Here is a 16,870-nt window from a genome sequence, read left to right as displayed (position 1 = left end):
CCTGTAAGTCCTGGTTCTTACTATGTATGGCTCCCAGTCCTCCCTGCCCTCCACACAGTGCCAGACCATACTTTCGGTTAAAACACAGTATCTGACCTAAGAAAAGAAGTCTCAAAATCATTGCTAAGCAGTTGCTTCAGCTGCCTAGTCCCTTTCATCCCGAGTCCTAGATGAGGATGGAAAACAACAAAACTTTCCAACACCATCTCCTTTCTAATTCTTCTTATTCAGTCCCATTTTACTATAGGCAAAAAATGACTGTTATAAATAAAAATTGCAACACTTTAACAGTCCAGCAAACATAATAAAAATACAATACAAAATCATTTAAAAATAATTCATTACACCTTATGCTTCTCTTTCCAAAGAGACTGTAGGACTAGCCCATGTAAAAAACCCTTAAGAAATCAGTAGGGGGCAGTATGTTAATTACAACTTACAGGTGGGAAAATTCAGGCTTTGAATTTTAAGTTTCATTTGTTTTCAAAATACCCCTGTGTTTACATAAGTAACACTTATATTATTTTGAGCCCTATTGTTTAGGATAACACTAAGAAGCTGCACCACGTTAATATTCAAAAATTCCAGTACTAACCTATTTGAAGGAAAGGCAAGAAATTCACATTTTATGCAAGCAGCATATAAGAAATACTTGTGGTTTTTTCCAAACCAAAAAATACAATGTTAACACCACTGCCACTTTTCACACATTTTTGTGTGATCTTTGAAAGTTTCACAGACCAAGTAATGTTTTGTTTCCAAATGTGAATTCATTGTAATTGGCTTGTCATTGTAAGGGGCTAATTTGACAGCACTCAAGGTTGTGGCAGTAATTGCCCTTACTTGTTAAATATTCTAGCAGCATTTGCTGCAGTGTTGAAAGTTTTACGATGATTATAAGAGGATATTCATTTTTTTCCCCCTGTGGCTCACTTCATTTTAGTTTCAGAGCATTTAGGAAAATGGTCCCTGACAGGTGTGAACTTCAGTTTTAAGAGAATTGACAAATAAAGTAAAAAAGACAAAAAAAAAAAAAAATTCAAGAATGAAATACACTGGGGAAGCTCTTCAAGTGAAAAATGTTAGCATTCCTTCAGACCACATGAAAAAGTGTGCGTCCCCTCGCATCCCCTCCAGTACGGGGATGGCATAGGCCTGTATAAACCCAGGGATGCAGGTGACTGAAACTAGCCAGCCAGGTATGTCAAGGCAAATGTGACTGAATCCCAAGGCCATGCTCTGCCAGCCTAGGCTCTGAACAATGGTATCTTAACAGAACGATAATTCACAATACAGGGAAGCTTCTGAAGGCTACCTATTATGGGAACCAGCTGGCAGTGACCTTAGGGAAGCTGTATGCTTTAGAAAGAATCAGAAACCCCCATCTTCTGAGTTATTTTCCAATTATGTCTATATGGGGTCTCAGCCTAAAGGAGCTTCTAGGTCAGTTGATAGAATCTAGAAGTGTTAGTTCTTTGAATACCTAACTACTATACTGACTTCTGATAAGAAAGATTAACACATTTTAATCTGATCTCTGGAGTTACAGGCTCAAAACATTGAACTTAACCCATTCAGCTGAGGCAGGAAATAGTTCTCTATTTAAGGACTATTAGATTTTGTCATACTCCAAAGATTAGTTACAAAAGACCCTTTCTCTCAGGAAAATACTGGTTCCATGTGCAGGAAATAAGATACAAATCCACCCTGCCAGTACACCCCCTAGTGGAACTTCAGCATAGTACAGTTTAGGGGTCCAAAAACATCCCAGGTATTTAGGACTTTCCCAGGTCCAGTGGCTGTAACTCCACCATAATAATGTCTTCTACTTATTACTGAGCATACGAAAACAAGCAAGCAAGCAAACATAGCATGTCATCTGCACATTCATCCATATAGGCAGATATCTGAATTAGACACATGCAAATAGACTACTTATTATCATTGAAACAGGCTTAATTTTAGTTTCTGAAAGAACTAAAGCACAAAGTTTAGATGAATTTGCTATTAATATTTCTCAACTCAAGACAAAACTTAAATGTAAAGGGGTTTCCTACTTAAAATTCTTCTAACTCTCAAGTGAGGCTATTAAATTTTCTCAAATTGTCATGGCTTAGATATATTCAAGTTACTAAAATCGATTCACTAGAATTTGCCAAAGATCTCGAAAATCTGAAGCATGATCAGAGTAAAAACAAATGTAAGAGAAGAGAATAAGCAGAGTAAGAGCAGTTAAGTATTAAACTATAGGGTTCGTAGTGACCCAATCCTGCAATGAATAGCTAAGGACTCTGCCGGGGCACTCTGCATTCAGTCTTTTTGAGAAAGCTATTCAGTCAGTGTTAGTGTTAGCATTAGCACAGGTTACGCAATGCTTCCACTTTGACATATCCTATAGATTAATTTTTATTTGGGCAGATAATGGATAAAGCCTGGGATGTAGAAATAATGAAGCAGAAAACAACAAATACCAGCTTTGCTTCCTTCCAGGAATTGAGATAAATAGCACAACTCACTCCATGATCAAACAAGAAAGGGCCATTCCCTGAGCCGAGAATTTCATGACTATTTTACAGGGACTGCCACCTTAATATATAAAAATATTATTAAGTGAACATGAAAATATTTTGAATTTGTTTTTCTCAGGAACAGTGACAGGTTTATTCTGAACTGTTTAACTTCTGTCGTCTTCAAGTAAAACAGGACTCAAATGGCAGAACAGCCAAGCAGAGGCTCTTGTGTGAAGCATAAGTGTGTGCAAGGCTCTCTCCAGGCACAGTGAGGAGTCCAGCCCATCTGAAGTTTATAGTAGATGAGGGGATAAAATAGGTGTTGACCTGGAAAAGCAGGTGGAAATCAGCTTTGAAAGGCCCAGGATGCCATGCTAATGAGCCTGGACTTCACGCTGTGAGCAATATGGTCATACAAGGGTTTTAAGCAGGCAAATAACCAACTCAAGGCTGCTTAGATGACCCTAGCTTGGAAACCCAAAAGCGAACGCAGGAAAAGAAGATCAGAGGCACTTTCAAGAGTCCACGCAAGAGGTGATGGAGGCACACAGGAGGAAGTAGGAAAGGAAAGGGGGGATCAATCAAAGCACAGGGGCCCAAGAGAATGGTCAGGATTTAGGGACCCATGAATGTGTGCAGGCTGGAGAGGTGAAGATAATGTTGATGTTTCTAAGTCTGGTGACCAGAGAATGCAAGAAGGAGCAAAGAGGAGTTTGTTCAGTTTTGTGACATGCTGCTTTAAGAGAATGTGTGGCGCAGTCAAGGTAGTTGTGTGAACTTGGGAACTATCCTAGAGATCACAGTTGAAGCCACTGCAATAGATTACCCAGCTAGATGGAGGTTCTGAGAAGAGGTCTGAGCATACAAGACTAAACAGTCATTACAAGTTGGAGGTGGGGAGGCTAAAAGGATTCGGAAGGCACACAGAGAAGCACAACAAAGTGGGCTTATCATGGAAGCTAAAGCACTTGAGTTTCAAGGAGACGGTCAAGAGGGTCACATTCTGTAGAAAGACGAAGCTGCACACTGGATTTGGCAATGAGGGGAGTGCTGCTGTTTTTTTCATTTAGGTTAGAAATGATGACATTGGTTATTTAGGAGTATTTTTTAAACAACAGAAAAACACACACAGATTAGAACGTATTGAAGATGTTGGAGAACTTTTTATCTGATGTAACGTCTGGTTCCCTATTCATACCAGCTACATAAAGTGATATTTTATCATGTCATAGATTTTTATTTCTAGTAGCAACAGATTTGGGCCCAGCATGTAATGTATCAAATACAGAAACTCAAAGTTCAATGAGCATGTGATCCTATTTTGTGTATACAGGTATACAGTCCCAGGTACCAAGCAGTTCCTATCAAAAGAGATGTTTTACTCAGTTTTCAACTGTGACTACAAGAATAAGATAAAATTGACCCCAGGTCAATTTACAACTCTGTTTAAGACATTGAAAGTACTTCTAAAGTTCAAACATTTTTATACATATGACATATATTTAATAACAGAAACCAGTTCTAGTGAAGACTTTTAAAAATAGGCCATGAATTCCAAGTGTTTAGTAGCTATCTTAAGATAGGAAATCAATACTTTCTATAAACTACTTAGTCTTACACCTATTATGGTAAGGAAGAAGAAATACTGGCCAAATATTTTTATGAATACTTTAAAAATGAATGTAAGAAGCCTTGAACAAAACTAGGTTTCTGTAACCAGAGAACAGAGGAATGCAGTATGTGAGATTAAAAACCAGTAAATCACATAAGAACCTAAACATTAATGATTAGGGACCATTCATGAGATATTAGGTACAACCGCAGCACTAATGTCTTTAAGTGCTACATTACTCAGATCTAGCTGGTGGGCTTTTACTTTTCCTGGATAGATTTTAACTAAATAGACTTTAGACATTTGGATATAGATAAATGCTTAATTCAGTAATTAGTATTTTAAAACTGTGAAACCTTTTAAGTTAAGTGGTCTATTAATTAACTACCAATTATCTTGTCTGACTACCATATCAATAGAAGTAAATTACCTACTAGCTATTTGACAGATTTAGTCCTTTACCATGCAAAAATTCTTCAGAATATAAAAAGCCTGGAGTTAAATGCTTTTGCTTCCCCCTTTTGGTTAATCAGGGATCAATTTGCTGCTCACGTATAAAGGCCAAATGCAGCTCTTTGGTCAAAAAAGATCTACAGATAAACTTTGGCTTTTAGAAATAGCAAGGTAAGATTCTGTTCCTCTTAAAAAATATACAAGTAAAGCAATGTTAATATTTTGAGGGCAACATGGGTTTGCATGGAGACCAACTTTCCATATTTCAAAGTAGAATACAGAGAGGTATTTTTCTTTTCCTTTTCTTGAGACAGAGTCTGGTTCTCGTCACCCAAGATGGAGTGCAGTGTTGCGATCTCAGCTCACTGCAGTCTACAACCCCTGGGCTCAAGCCATCCTCCTACCTCAGCCTCCTGAGGAGCTGGGACTACAGGCACATGCCACCACGCCCAGCTAATTTTTGTATTTTGGTAAAGACGGGGTTTCACCATGTTGCCAACCCTGGTCTTGAACTCCTGGGTTCAAGCAATCCACCCTCCTCGGCCTCCCAAAGTGTTGGGATTACAGGCTCGAATCACTGCACCCTGACCAAGAGAGGTATCTTTCAAGTTTTTACATCTCACCCAGATACAGACAGCCCACATGAGTAATTTCTTTGCTAGTGTTAAAGTGCATGATAGTGCATTCATTTTCCATGGTCTTGTACCGGGTGTTTCACAGTAGATTATGCTGACTTGAACCTACCCCAAATCTATCACTAAGTCTTGACTGGTGACCAGGAGAAGGTTCCTAGGAGAGCTACTGGTGATAGAACAACATTGGAAGATGAAGTGTCACAGGAGACTGGAAGGCTGTACAGAATTATGTCAGGCTGAGGAAAGGCTTCCAAAGGGTACAGAAATGGTACATGGTTAAGAGGGAAGGAAAGAATTGCTACGGAGGTCCTCTTTTTGAGGACTGATCATTGGTAAATATGAATGGCTGTTACACATTCAATGTGAGCTTGATTCAAATAGGCATACTAACACCAGCCTTCTCAAGTCACTAGCCTCACACCAATGAGCAGAGTTCTAACACAAAATAGTAAAAATCAGAACACATGTGGGACAGGGAGAATGGAAAGTTATGTAGGAAAGCAAAAGAAAATGTAAGTGATAACAAGGGTAAGATAGCCCTGTTTTGCAATAATGGTCTCACACAGCTTTAGTCCAACACAGTGCTCACCTTTTTCTTTCTTTTTTTGAGATGGAATATTGTTCTGTCACCCAGGCTGGAATGCAGTGGCACCATGTCTGCTCACTGCAACCTTGGCCTCCCGGGTTCAAACAATTCTCCTGCCTCAGCCTCCTGAGTAGCTGGGATAACAGGCTAGCACCACCATGCCCATCTAATTTTTTTGTGTTTTTAGTAGAGACAGGGTTTCTCCATGTTGACCAGGCTGGTCTCGAACTCCTGACATCAAGTGATCCACCTGTCTTGGCCTCCTAAAGTGCTGGGATTATAGGTGTGAGCCACTGTGCCCATCCCATAATGCTTACCTTTTAAAACTTCAGAACATAGATCCATGTGAGTATTCTCTGAATAGGTTATCTTCTAAATATTTAAGCCTATTATTATCAAATATTTATTGAGTGACTTAAGAATAGAGTTGTGTTCCAGGCAGAGGAAGATGAAAGATGTATATAACAAACTGCCTTCAGACAGCTTGCCATCTACTTTGGGAGAATAACAAATGCTGTGAGAGATTAATGGAAAGAAAAGAAAAACCTCAGATGAGTCATTTAACCCCTGCTTCACTGGAAAACAAAGGGTTGAACAAGAAGGTCTCTGGATTCTTGCAACTCTAATATCTGAAAAGGCCAGAAGTGCTGCAGTGGGGAGGAAAGGTTATATTGAGACTTGAGCTACACCTTAAGACACGTGGAATGGAGGAAGAGGGTGTTTCAGGTAGGGGGAATAGTATGCAGACTGGTTTGGGAGTGCCCACAGCTCTTCAGTGAAAGTCCACATGGTTTTCTATTTCACTCACTTTTGCTCTGAGTCAGGATCAAAATACTATTTGTTATTTATGAAAACAGATATTAACTGTTACTTAAACGTCTGGCTCAGGATAGTCTGTTCAAATGACTGAACAGTTCTTTTCTCAGCTGATGGACTTTTAAAAATGTATGGGGTAACTTCCGCACCCAGATACAGTAAAAAGACACACTCATTATTTTTTCTGGAAGGAAAACAGCACATGCCAATGTCAACACGTTTGAAAAGTTGCCACCAATGCTTCGCCTAAGAGGACTACTGGAAGGGAAGCTGAATTCAGGTGGCTCTTGTGACGCTCTTTAACCCCTGTTAAAAAATTCACTGTAAAAATTATACTGAGTTTTCCTTTAAATTTTCATTGCTGAATCAGAACTTCTCAAAAGATTTGTAAATTTTAGCAAGTCAGAAATTCCAACTCTAAAATGAATTTTCTGACTCAATATTGAAAATAAATTCTTAAGTTTAGATGCTTAGGGGAAAAACAGCTGGAGAATTCAGGAGCCTCCCATACTTTAATACAAAATGATGTCATTACCATCAAGGCTTCCAAGAACTCCCTAAATTGTGTGGTTAAGCAACATCTCAAAGCACAGTGATGACTCTAGGAAGGTGCTATGCTCCTTCTTGGTATACAGATTCAGGTCCAAAATAATTTTCCTATTTAGAGATTTGATTTGACTTCCTCCTTATGTTAAAAAGTAGCCTAATATTAGAAAGACGGTATATCAATTTATGTGCATTTTCAAAGCTAAAGCTATGAAATTTTCTGTGCTTTACACACACTAAATCAGTATTCATTTTATTGGATGCCTTCCTGGAGCTGGTTCCTTGTTTTAAATATTTAACTGCAGATTGCATGAGGTTTCTTAAAAACCTGATTACATTTGAAATTTTACAATTAAGCAAAATAATCATGCAGAGAAAGTAGCCAGGATGACTAAACTTTAGAATACCTTGTGTAGGTAAAAGTTTACAGTTATGTAATCTTGCATCATCTTAGTCAAAGATGATTGAAGAAAACAATCCCAGTCAGTGTCTTAGGTTCATAATGAACCTACTGATAGTGCTGTAAATGTTTAGGGCTGACTTAAATCAACTGCAGTTTTTACGGCAGCTTCATCTTTATCATTCTTCAAATATGAAAATGACACTCCACCTCCCACTTATGTATGTCTTTTATTTCAAATGGTAGTTGTTTTACTCAGGAGTAGTCATAAACACACAAGATTCTTGATAAATTCTATGTCAAGTTTATTTGGTTGGTCTGCCTTTTATTCATCTAACCCGTCCCTTTGACACCTGCTGCCTGTTCCTGGGGACCCAGCCACAGCCAGGACTTTAATTCAGTTCCCCACCCCCACTGAACACAACACACACCTACAGGCAAGCTGAAGTTCCCCCAACTGTATTTGGTGATCTCCCTACTTGTTCAAAACATATATAAGCTCAGGTCATTTATATATTCATTTCTAGAAGTTTGTAAATGAATTAAATAAAGATCATGTTGGCCGAGTGCAGTGACTTACACCTGTAATCCCAGCACTTTGGAAGGCTGAGGTGGGTGGATCACCTGAGTTCAGGAGTTCGCCACCAGCCTGATCAATGTGGTGAAACCCCACTTCTACTAAAAATACAAAATTAGCCTGGCGTGGTGGCACATGCCTGCAATCCCAGCTCCTCGGGAGACTGAGACAGGAGAACTGCTTGAACCCGGGAGGTGGAGGTTACAGTGAGTTGAGATCACACCATTGCACTCCAGCCTGGGCAACAAGAGCAAAATTCCATCTCAAAATAAATAAATAGGCCGGGTGCAGCGGCTCACGCCTGTAATCCCAGCACTTTGGGAGGCTGAGGTGGGTGGATTGCCTGAGCTCAGGAGTTCGCGACCAGCCTGGGCAACACCATGAAACCCCATCTCTACTAAAATACAAAAAATTAGCCAGGTGTGGCGGCATGTGCCTGTAGTCCCAGCTACTTGAAAGGCTGAGGTAGGAGAATTGCTTGAACTTGGGAGGCAGAGGTTGCAGTGAGCCAAGATCGCGCCACTGCACTCCAACCTGGGCAACAGAGTGAGACTCCATCTCAATAAATAAATAAATAAATACATAAATAAAGTTCATGTTTAAAAATAAAACATCAAAATAAGCTTCTCCAAGAGCAGAGAAAAGGTTTGATGTTTGAGGTGCAACATTTGAATAAGTACTTCTAAAGCCAGACTAAGTTTTTAAGCAGTTGCTAAAAAATTAATGAGGTTTAATGTGACCTATTTAGGAGAAACAATTTTTTGTTGTGTTCTATTAGAAGGCTAATCCGCCTATGGAAAAAAAAGTAGAATCCTATTTCTTTACTCCTTCTTTATTGAATCTTATTTGTCTACAAAAGTAAAGAGAAAATACCGTGAGGAAAAAGAGCATAAAATGGGTCAGCAGTGTGCAGTTACAGGGGAGAGAGTCACACCTACCTTTACTGAAGACAAGTTGAACTGAAAAACTGGGGTTACCTTTGCCCCTAGAGCAGCAGAGGGCCCTGCTCCCCTCCGTAGATCCTGACATTGTTTAATGATGAGAAGTGGACATTGTTTAAATCCCCAGCTTACCAGGTTTCACCACCTCACTTCCCTCTCTAGGGTCCTATCAGGGTGATATTCGCGAGGCACTGTCTAACCCAAGAGAGTCCTGAGGCGTCCTCCAACAGGAAGATGCCCTGGACCCTGTGGATGGTCAGGGGATGCGAAGTGACTGCCAGGGTGGCCTGGCCACTCCCAACAGAGCACAAATGTTGATTTCAGAATCTTTGGCACTTTCCAAAATGTGGCTGAGCAGTAATTTGGAAGCCTAAATCCTGACTTTAGGAATTCATAAGAACAACCAATGTTTTATAAACTCAACAGAAAGTAAAATAAACAAACCCAGGGTTTTACACTCCCTCTTGTTATTTTTATGGCAATCTTTCAAACTAGTTCAAAATGTTCAATCCTCTGCCCTCTCAAAAACACTGAGTTGGGGGGTGGCGGTGGGGGGGGAGACAAAATGACTAATAGTAACCAGCATACACTGCAGTTTACCATAGGTAAGAGCTAAGGAGATCTCGTGGTGAAAGAGTACAGGTTGCTTTCAGGCTGGCACTGAAGTCTTTCTCCTTCCCAACCTTCTCATTGAGGAGGGCCCAGCAAAGAAAACAAGGATGTTTATATTTACCCAGAAGTGTGCATGGCAATTGACCATCATGGTTCTCTCAATGAGCTCATCAGGACATTCCAGAAGGTGATGCCCAGAGACCACACCAGCATTATTGACCAGGACTGAGACTTCGCCAACCTCCTTGCGGACTCTTTCAGCCGTCAGGTAGACATTCTCCCTCTTCCCCACATCACAGGTGTAGGTAAAAACCTGCAAGTTACAGTGGGGCAGAATTTCTTCCTCACCATTCCCAGCTGTCCTCAGAAGTCCAGATGAGGAGAAAACATGCAAAAGAGAAGGGAGTGCAGAAAGTGAGTCACATGGCGATCAGTAGGACAAAGATCACACAAAACAAAAATACTACAGTGAGCTTCAAATTTCTAACGCTGCAAGGCTTGCCAACGACTGAGCTTTACAGCTGCCTTCCTCCCATGAAGTCTTTGGGAATTACAGCAATTTACTGGATAACTTTGCTTAGGGGAAAGTCATGTAATTGTGACAAGCCCAATACAAGTAGACCACATGGGATCAGCTTGCTGGAGCTAAAGACACCTGCAAAGAACTGATCTCAGCCCAGAGCTCAGAGAACAACACACACACACTACACACTCCTCTTTTTTGGGGAAACAGTGGCCCAGGAGAAACAGCTCTTAGTCTTAGTATGAGAACCCTCAAAATGGAAACTCACTTCAAGACTCACAAACCAAAACTGCAATTAATAATCTAAATTCATCCAAAGCCAAGAAATGAATCCACAATTTTTAATGAAGAAGTAGGGGTCACTGACTTGTTCTAACTGGGCTAGCTGACTCCTCTAAGAAGTACTCTCACAAATCAAGTTACAGGTAAATATGCAATTGTACCACATAAGAACTTGACAATTTAAAAACCAAAATCGGTATCCTGGAAAATGAATACCCTTATCTTTTAGGTTTTGGCAGGGAGCACAAAAATCTGTATTTGCTACCCTCCATACCACCAATGAAAATGGTACCTTTTCACCCTTAAATTAAAAACGCAGGTATCAATAAGTTTGGTGATAAATTATCAATACAGAGAGAAGTGCCCAAGTCAATTTTCTCCGTACAGGTAAATGTTTTCCCTAAAAATGAAAAATTTTGTTAAAAAGCAAGAGCCATTATCAAATTTCCTGGACCAATATTTACGGTTGGTTATGGACTTTGCTTTGGCTTAAAAAAAAAAAAAAACTCAGATTCAGGTTAGTTAATAAGTATTCAGAAATGCAGATTTCCTGGGGTGACCAAAAACATGCAAGAAATTTACAACGAAGCCTAAATTCTCCAAGAGCTTTCTCTTAGGAAGCAAGGCGTCTTTCAGTCACGCTCAGGGAATGTAACTAAAGCACTTATCGCTGGCGAAACAATGTAATTATGTTCCTCAGGCTAAACTTATAGTGAAATCGTCAATACTGCCCTCGTTTAAGGGGTTCAGACCACAGTAACACAGACACTTCTTCGGTCTTGTCAGAACTTCCCAAAGACGCTTCAGTTTCCCATCGCGCCGCTTCTAAGTCGGAGCGAGACATTTCTTTGGGATCCAAACCTGTGGTAACAAGTTCCCTCCGCCTTCCCTACCCCAAAGGGCTTAGGAACCCGCCCCTGCCTCCGTGGTCCCCAAAGAGACCGAACCTCCGCGAGGACTCGGCACCTTCTCCCTGGTAATACAGAGGTGATCGCGTTCCTGTATCAGGGAGCAAATTCCACTCGTCTCCCAAAAGACCGGTGGGGTGCTCCTTTCCTCCGCAGCGGGGCTGACCCGACAGCGGGGTTTTGGGGCCTGCCGTGGTAGGGCGCGGGGTGGAAAGAGGCTTGACCCAACAATGCTCCCGCGCGGGTCCGGGTTACCTTGCAGCGCGGCGGCGTCGGCCGCCTCCAGGTCGCGGTAGATGTGGCGCACCATGCCAGCCGTCTCCTCGTTGCTCTGCGTGTTGATGTCCCACAGCACCAGCAGCGCCCGGCGCCGAGCGAACTCCAGCGCGAAGAGGCGGCCCAGGCCGCTGCCGGCGCCGGTGATCAGGCACACCTGGCCCGCCACGCTCTTCTCCTTGGGCCGCACCAGCCAGCGCGCCGCAGCCAGCACGAACGCCCAGAGCACTTTGAAAGTGACCACGAAGAACTCCACCACGATGTTCATCGCGACGCCCGGGGCCCCGCGGGAGCCCAGTGCCTGCGTCCGCGCCCACCCGGAGCCCGGCAGTCGGGCTCCCGGCCCCGGCGCACTTGTCACAGAGGCCGGGACGAGAAGGCTGCGCCCCACGCCCGCCCCCGAGGTGCCCGCCGGGTTGGAGTGCGCGGCGCCGCTCCCTGCCTGCGCGGGGCCACTCCCGCCCGGGTTCGGCGCTGTGGCCCCGGACTGTGCCCGCCGCGGCAGTCACCCGGCTCGGCGCCTCCTGCCGGCAGCCGCCCGCCCGTCCCGCAGCGCCCGTCCGGCCGGCTCCGCTGCAGTGGCGGTGACAGCCGCGAGTTAGACGACTCGCACTGCCCTCATGGCCAAGCCGCTGCCGCCCGAGCGTCCTCGGAGCCGGCGAGCCTGCTCTCTCTCACCCCGGGAGAGGGGTGCGCAGCGGAGGCGGCACGGGCCAGCGGGTCGCCGCGGGAGTTGTCAACTCGACCCAAGTTGCGAGAGGGTGGGAGAGTGGGGTGCGGGGCGGCGGAGCACCAGAAAGAGGAGACTCGCTCGGCGCAGGCGAGCGCTGCCCAACGCCTTGCAGCTGCCCCTGAGGGCTCGCGTCCTCCGGCCCTGCACTCCCCACGGCTGTCACTCGGGCACCGGGCTCCGCAGCGCAGCCCGCTTGCAAGTCGGAGCGCTCCGGGCCGGCTCTGAGCGGGCTCCACGCTCCGCGCTATATAACCCCGCGACCGGGAAGAGCCCGCGCCAGCCTCGGCATCGGCCCTCCCTCCGCCCGGCCTCCCCGCCCCCGGGCGCACCCCGCCCCCGGCCCAGCCCCCCGCCCGCCAGCCGTCCGCAGAGCCGAGCGGGGTATCCCCTCTCACACGGCCGTGGCCACAACCTCAGCTATCCTCGCACCTCCCTTCGCAGCTCACGTCTCCTCCCGTGGGGTGTCCCGGCCTCCGCCTGCCGATGTCGGCAGTCAGCAGAGCCCCGGCCATCTTCCTCCGGCCGTCCAGTCCCCGCTGCTCCCTGGCTCGCCACTTTTCGTTAACCAGGGCACTCCGGACCGCCCCGCCTGCGATCAGGCGCTGCGGAAGACAGCCCTGTGGGCTGGAGAGACGACAAGGACCTCGCGGCGCGGCGAAAGGGGTGTAGTCTGCTACTACCGCGGCAGGGAGTTGGGAGGGCGGCCAAAACTGACTTCGAATTGCAGCTAGCCGTTTGGAACGTGGCCCAAAAGGCTCTCATTTTCGTGGCTGGAACTGCCGCCGCGGTGCTTGCCTGCGGTCCGGGTCAGGCGTTGCCCTCCCGCCGGGCGGGCGAGGAGCGGTGCATGCTGGGATTTGTAGTTCGTCCCCATGAGGCTCGTCCTGGGAACATTAAGGGGAGGAACCCGAGCCTAATCTTGTCAGCGCAGCCTGGAGATTAGGACCCGGAGTTGCCGAGGTGTCAGCATCCTTTGCTCTTGAATTGATTAAAAAGTGTAATCAAATGCATATATTTTCTTCAAACAAGTTTTACCCGAAAGTTGGTTGAAAGAGGCTAAATCAGGGAGTTCTTAATTTTGCGTCTGCAAGGCGGCTTTTTAGTTCTGGATTCTTTTCCGGCTTATTCTAAGACACCTATGAGTCGTGGGGCTTCTCTTTCGAAGTCTTTAAGTGGACAGTGCGCATGAGCCAACTTCCTCTTTTTTCCGGTTGGAACCATGGAGGGTGCAGAGTAAGTTTCACGTCCTCTCGAGAATCCTTTTCCATCTCCAGAGCCAGATACTTTTTGAGTCACTTTTTCTCTCTCTGGCCGTAGCTTGCACCTTTGCCCACCTTCCTGCTTGTTTGTGACGCTTTGTGACACCAGTGGGGACCCGAGGCTAGGATGGGGATGCAGGCGGCTTTAGGACAGAGGTTTTGGAGATCCCGGGAACGAGATGTCGAGTTGGAATGTGTGTGGAACCCGTTTGTTGGCTGACGGCCCAGTCCTCGGTAGAGGGTCTTTCGGGGTAGGCGCAGAACCTCTGAATTGGGTTCTGAATCAGCTGGTGCTTGGCTCAGGCCTCCCTGCCGCCAGGCCTTTGCTTTCAACATGTGGATCTTGATTGAACCAGGGTGGTGGCGGCTTGCCTTTTATGTTTATTTTTATTTTTGCGTTTGAAGTCCGGGGATCAGTGCCTTGCAGCAGTCTTTAAGCTAGTACATTTTGTTATTCGGCTGTTCGTGTGTTTTTTGTTTTAATTGGTCGTCGGAGGCCGGGCCTCTTGGTTGAATAGGTAAAAGCGTATTGCTATTGTGTCATATTTGTGATTGGGTTTTAGGCAACGTGGTTGGTGTTAAAGGTTATTGACATGGAGCTAAAATGTGCATCCTACACTGTAGCATGCCGGAGCAAGTAAAGTTCTACGAGTGACTAAAGTCAGTGACAGCATTTCTGTTAAACAACATTGTTCAGTACGGGAGTAATACAGCACTGTGAGCCTTTTGAGCTGTTGATAACGTTTTTGTTTGTTAACGTTAGAGAGAAGAAGAAGAAGGTTCCTGCTGTGCCAGAAACCCTTAAGAAAAAGCGAAGGAATTTCGCAGAGCTGAAGGTCAAGCGCCTGAGAAAGAAGTTTGCCCAAAAGATGGTAAGTAAACTTTTTGAGGCACTAGCACATAAGGAGATGCCTTGTTGGGATTGAGAATGAGGTGAATGTTCTTGGCAAGATTTACTTCCTAACTGCCGAGTAATCGCTTAGCTTCCTAATGTTACAATCTGAAGGTGGTGGGGGATGTAATTGCATACTGTGGCAAGAAAAGATTTAAAGGAAACGTGTTTTCGTTTTCTTTTTAGTAACTAGCATCGCTAATTGTAATTCAGAGCTAAAAATCATGAATAACTGATGATTGGTTTTCAGCTTCGAAAGGCAAGGAGGAAGCTTATCTATGAAAAAGCGAAGCACTATCACAAGGAGTATAGGCAGATGTACAGAACTGAAATTCGAATGGCGAGGATGGCAAGAAAAGCTGGCAACTTCTATGTACCTGCTGAACCCAAATTGGCGTTTGTCATCAGGATCAGAGGGTAAATTCAGTCTTACTGCATTCAGGTTTCAAAGGGAGAGTTAGCACTGGTTAAAAAAAAAAAAAAAAAAAACACTACTCATTAATTCTGGGAGCCCTGATTCTGAAACACTGGAGTAACAATATTTTAGGGGAAGCTAAAACAAGGAGGGTGGTGATCACTCATGGTTTAGTTGCAAGCCATGTTCCCCAAGCTCCTATCCCTTCTCTTAATCGAATACAGAAGTTCAGTGTGTAACGTGAGAGGATTCCTATCTGTTTAGGTAGGACTTGATATTCCAAACTATAATGGTTAGTATTAATAAAAATTTCGATGAAAGGCAAATGCATTTCTGGTCCCTTTTCACCATAGTATCAATGGTGTGAGCCCAAAGGTCCGAAAGGTATTGCAGCTTCTTCGCCTTCGTCAAATCTTCAATGGAACCTTTGTGAAGCTCAACAAGGCTTCGATTAACATGCTGAGGATTGTAGAACCATATATTGCATGGGGGTAAGTCTCTTTTCTCCTTTGATTTCTGTTTGGTAAATTGGCTATGTGTCAACATGAATTTTAAATGTTTTAACAGTGGTCACCTTATTTATGTTTGCTTTTTCACTTCAGGTACCCCAATCTGAAGTCAGTAAATGAGCTAATCTACAAGCGTGGTTATGGCAAAATCAATAAGAAGCGAATTGCTTTGACAGATAACGCTTTGATTGCGCGATCTCTTGGTAGGTTCTGTTTGGGGGAAAGTTTGACCATGCTATAACTTCCTATCCTCTTGTGGCTGTACATTTCTCACTATTGTACATTTTCATATATTCCCTGTGATTCTTGATTAAGCTTAAAGAAAATGTAAGGCATGGTTTCATTGGCTTGAACCTTATCTTCGTAAAGCCATGCATTTACCTTGTTTATTCCTGGTGTGTTTTTATTTCACAGCCTACAGTTGCTCTTGTTGGGTGTCCTAAAGTCTAACAATTAATTCAAAACTTTTTGCAACTTTAATAATTTTAACCTTAAAATATTTAGGTAAATATGGCATCATCTGCATGGAGGATCTGATTCATGAGATCTATACTGTTGGAAAACGTTTCAAAGAGGCAAATAACTTCCTGTGGCCCTTCAAATTATCTTCTCCACGAGGTGGAATGAAGAAAAAGACCACCCATTTTGTAGAAGGTGGAGATGCTGGCAACAGGGAGGACCAGATCAACAGGCTTATTAGAAGAATGAACTAAGGTGAGAGACCTCATCCTGAGAAATGTCGAGTTAACGCTAGAGTGCAAGTACTGGTAATCTTGAATACTTTTCCCATTAAATATTGAGGGAGGTCTGAATTTTAATCAGTGCTTTTGTGGGGAGCGGGATCAACTATCTTAACGATTACATTTGGTTTGTTACTTAATGATTACAGTTGGTTAGCTTTTGAGGACCTTTCTGGAGGAAAGGAAAAGCCTGTTTGGGGGAGTTTTTAAAGATGGAAATTGGGTGATCTTAAAAATGTAAACTCAATAGTTAACTTTTTAACTGTCTATGTTAATTGTTAGCCGGCTAAAGTGTTTTCTAATGGTTTTACTTTTTTCCTTTCAGGTGTCTACCATGATTATTTTTCGAGTCTCCTCAGCTTAATAAACAGTACCTGCTCTCAAAATGAAATACGTTGTTGTATTTGTGATTTTTTTTTGTTGTTAGTCTGCCTCTGTCTTCCCATAACTATTGTGGTAAGTCTGGTGTGTGATAAAATTAAGCCAAATCAACTGCCTGTTTTGTGCAAAATCAGGGTCGAGTCTGTGAAAAACATCTCTCTTAGGTTTTTAAAAGGCTTTTCTCTACAAAAGATTTTGTTTTTAACTGTGCTGAGTGATTCAAAATGGGTTTATTCTAAGCCTGTTTCACAAGCATTTGCACAT

The 16,870-nt window shown here is 43.7% G+C and overlaps 2 protein-coding genes across 2 annotated transcripts in view; one reads left to right on the top strand and one right to left on the bottom strand.

Moving 5' to 3' along the window:
• Positions 1 to 13,449, bottom strand: part of RDH10 (retinol dehydrogenase 10) — a 30,760-nt gene extending 17,311 nt beyond the window's left edge. Inside the window, exons 1-2 of the mRNA XM_010363506.2 lie at positions 11,657 to 13,449; positions 9,810 to 10,045 (exon numbers count right to left, since the gene is read on the bottom strand). Coding sequence (XP_010361808.1) covers positions 9,810 to 10,045; positions 11,657 to 11,945 — 525 coding nt within the window. The 5' untranslated portion in view covers positions 11,946 to 13,449. The remainder of the gene's footprint in view (positions 1 to 9,809; positions 10,046 to 11,656) is intronic.
• Positions 13,450 to 13,521: 72 nt separating this feature from the next.
• Positions 13,522 to 16,616, top strand: RPL7 (ribosomal protein L7). The gene is made up of 7 exons (XM_010363507.2): positions 13,522 to 13,643; positions 14,433 to 14,541; positions 14,812 to 14,978; positions 15,330 to 15,467; positions 15,579 to 15,688; positions 15,990 to 16,199; positions 16,551 to 16,616. The coding sequence occupies exons 1-6, from the start codon at positions 13,630 to 13,632 to the stop codon at positions 16,196 to 16,198; spliced, it is 747 nt and encodes a 248-aa protein (XP_010361809.1). The 5' UTR covers positions 13,522 to 13,629; the 3' UTR covers position 16,199; positions 16,551 to 16,616.
• Positions 16,617 to 16,870: the final 254 nt, after the last annotated feature.

The sequence above is a fragment of the Rhinopithecus roxellana genome, chromosome 9 (assembly GCF_007565055.1).
Source record: "Rhinopithecus roxellana isolate Shanxi Qingling chromosome 9, ASM756505v1, whole genome shotgun sequence".
In the NCBI taxonomy this organism is placed as follows: domain Eukaryota; kingdom Metazoa; phylum Chordata; class Mammalia; order Primates; family Cercopithecidae; genus Rhinopithecus; species Rhinopithecus roxellana.
This window is presented reverse-complemented; position numbering and strand designations above follow the sequence as displayed.

What these genes read in the sequence shown, in the direction of transcription:
- RPL7 (XM_010363507.2), top strand. An exon ending in GAACCATATATTGCATGGGG is followed by an intron (nt 15,468 to 15,578) that starts GTAAGTCTCTTT and finishes TTTTCACTTCAG; the next exon opens with GTACCCCAATCTGAAGTCAG. An exon ending in TTTGATTGCGCGATCTCTTG is followed by an intron (nt 15,689 to 15,989) that starts GTAGGTTCTGTT and finishes TAAAATATTTAG; the next exon opens with GTAAATATGGCATCATCTGC.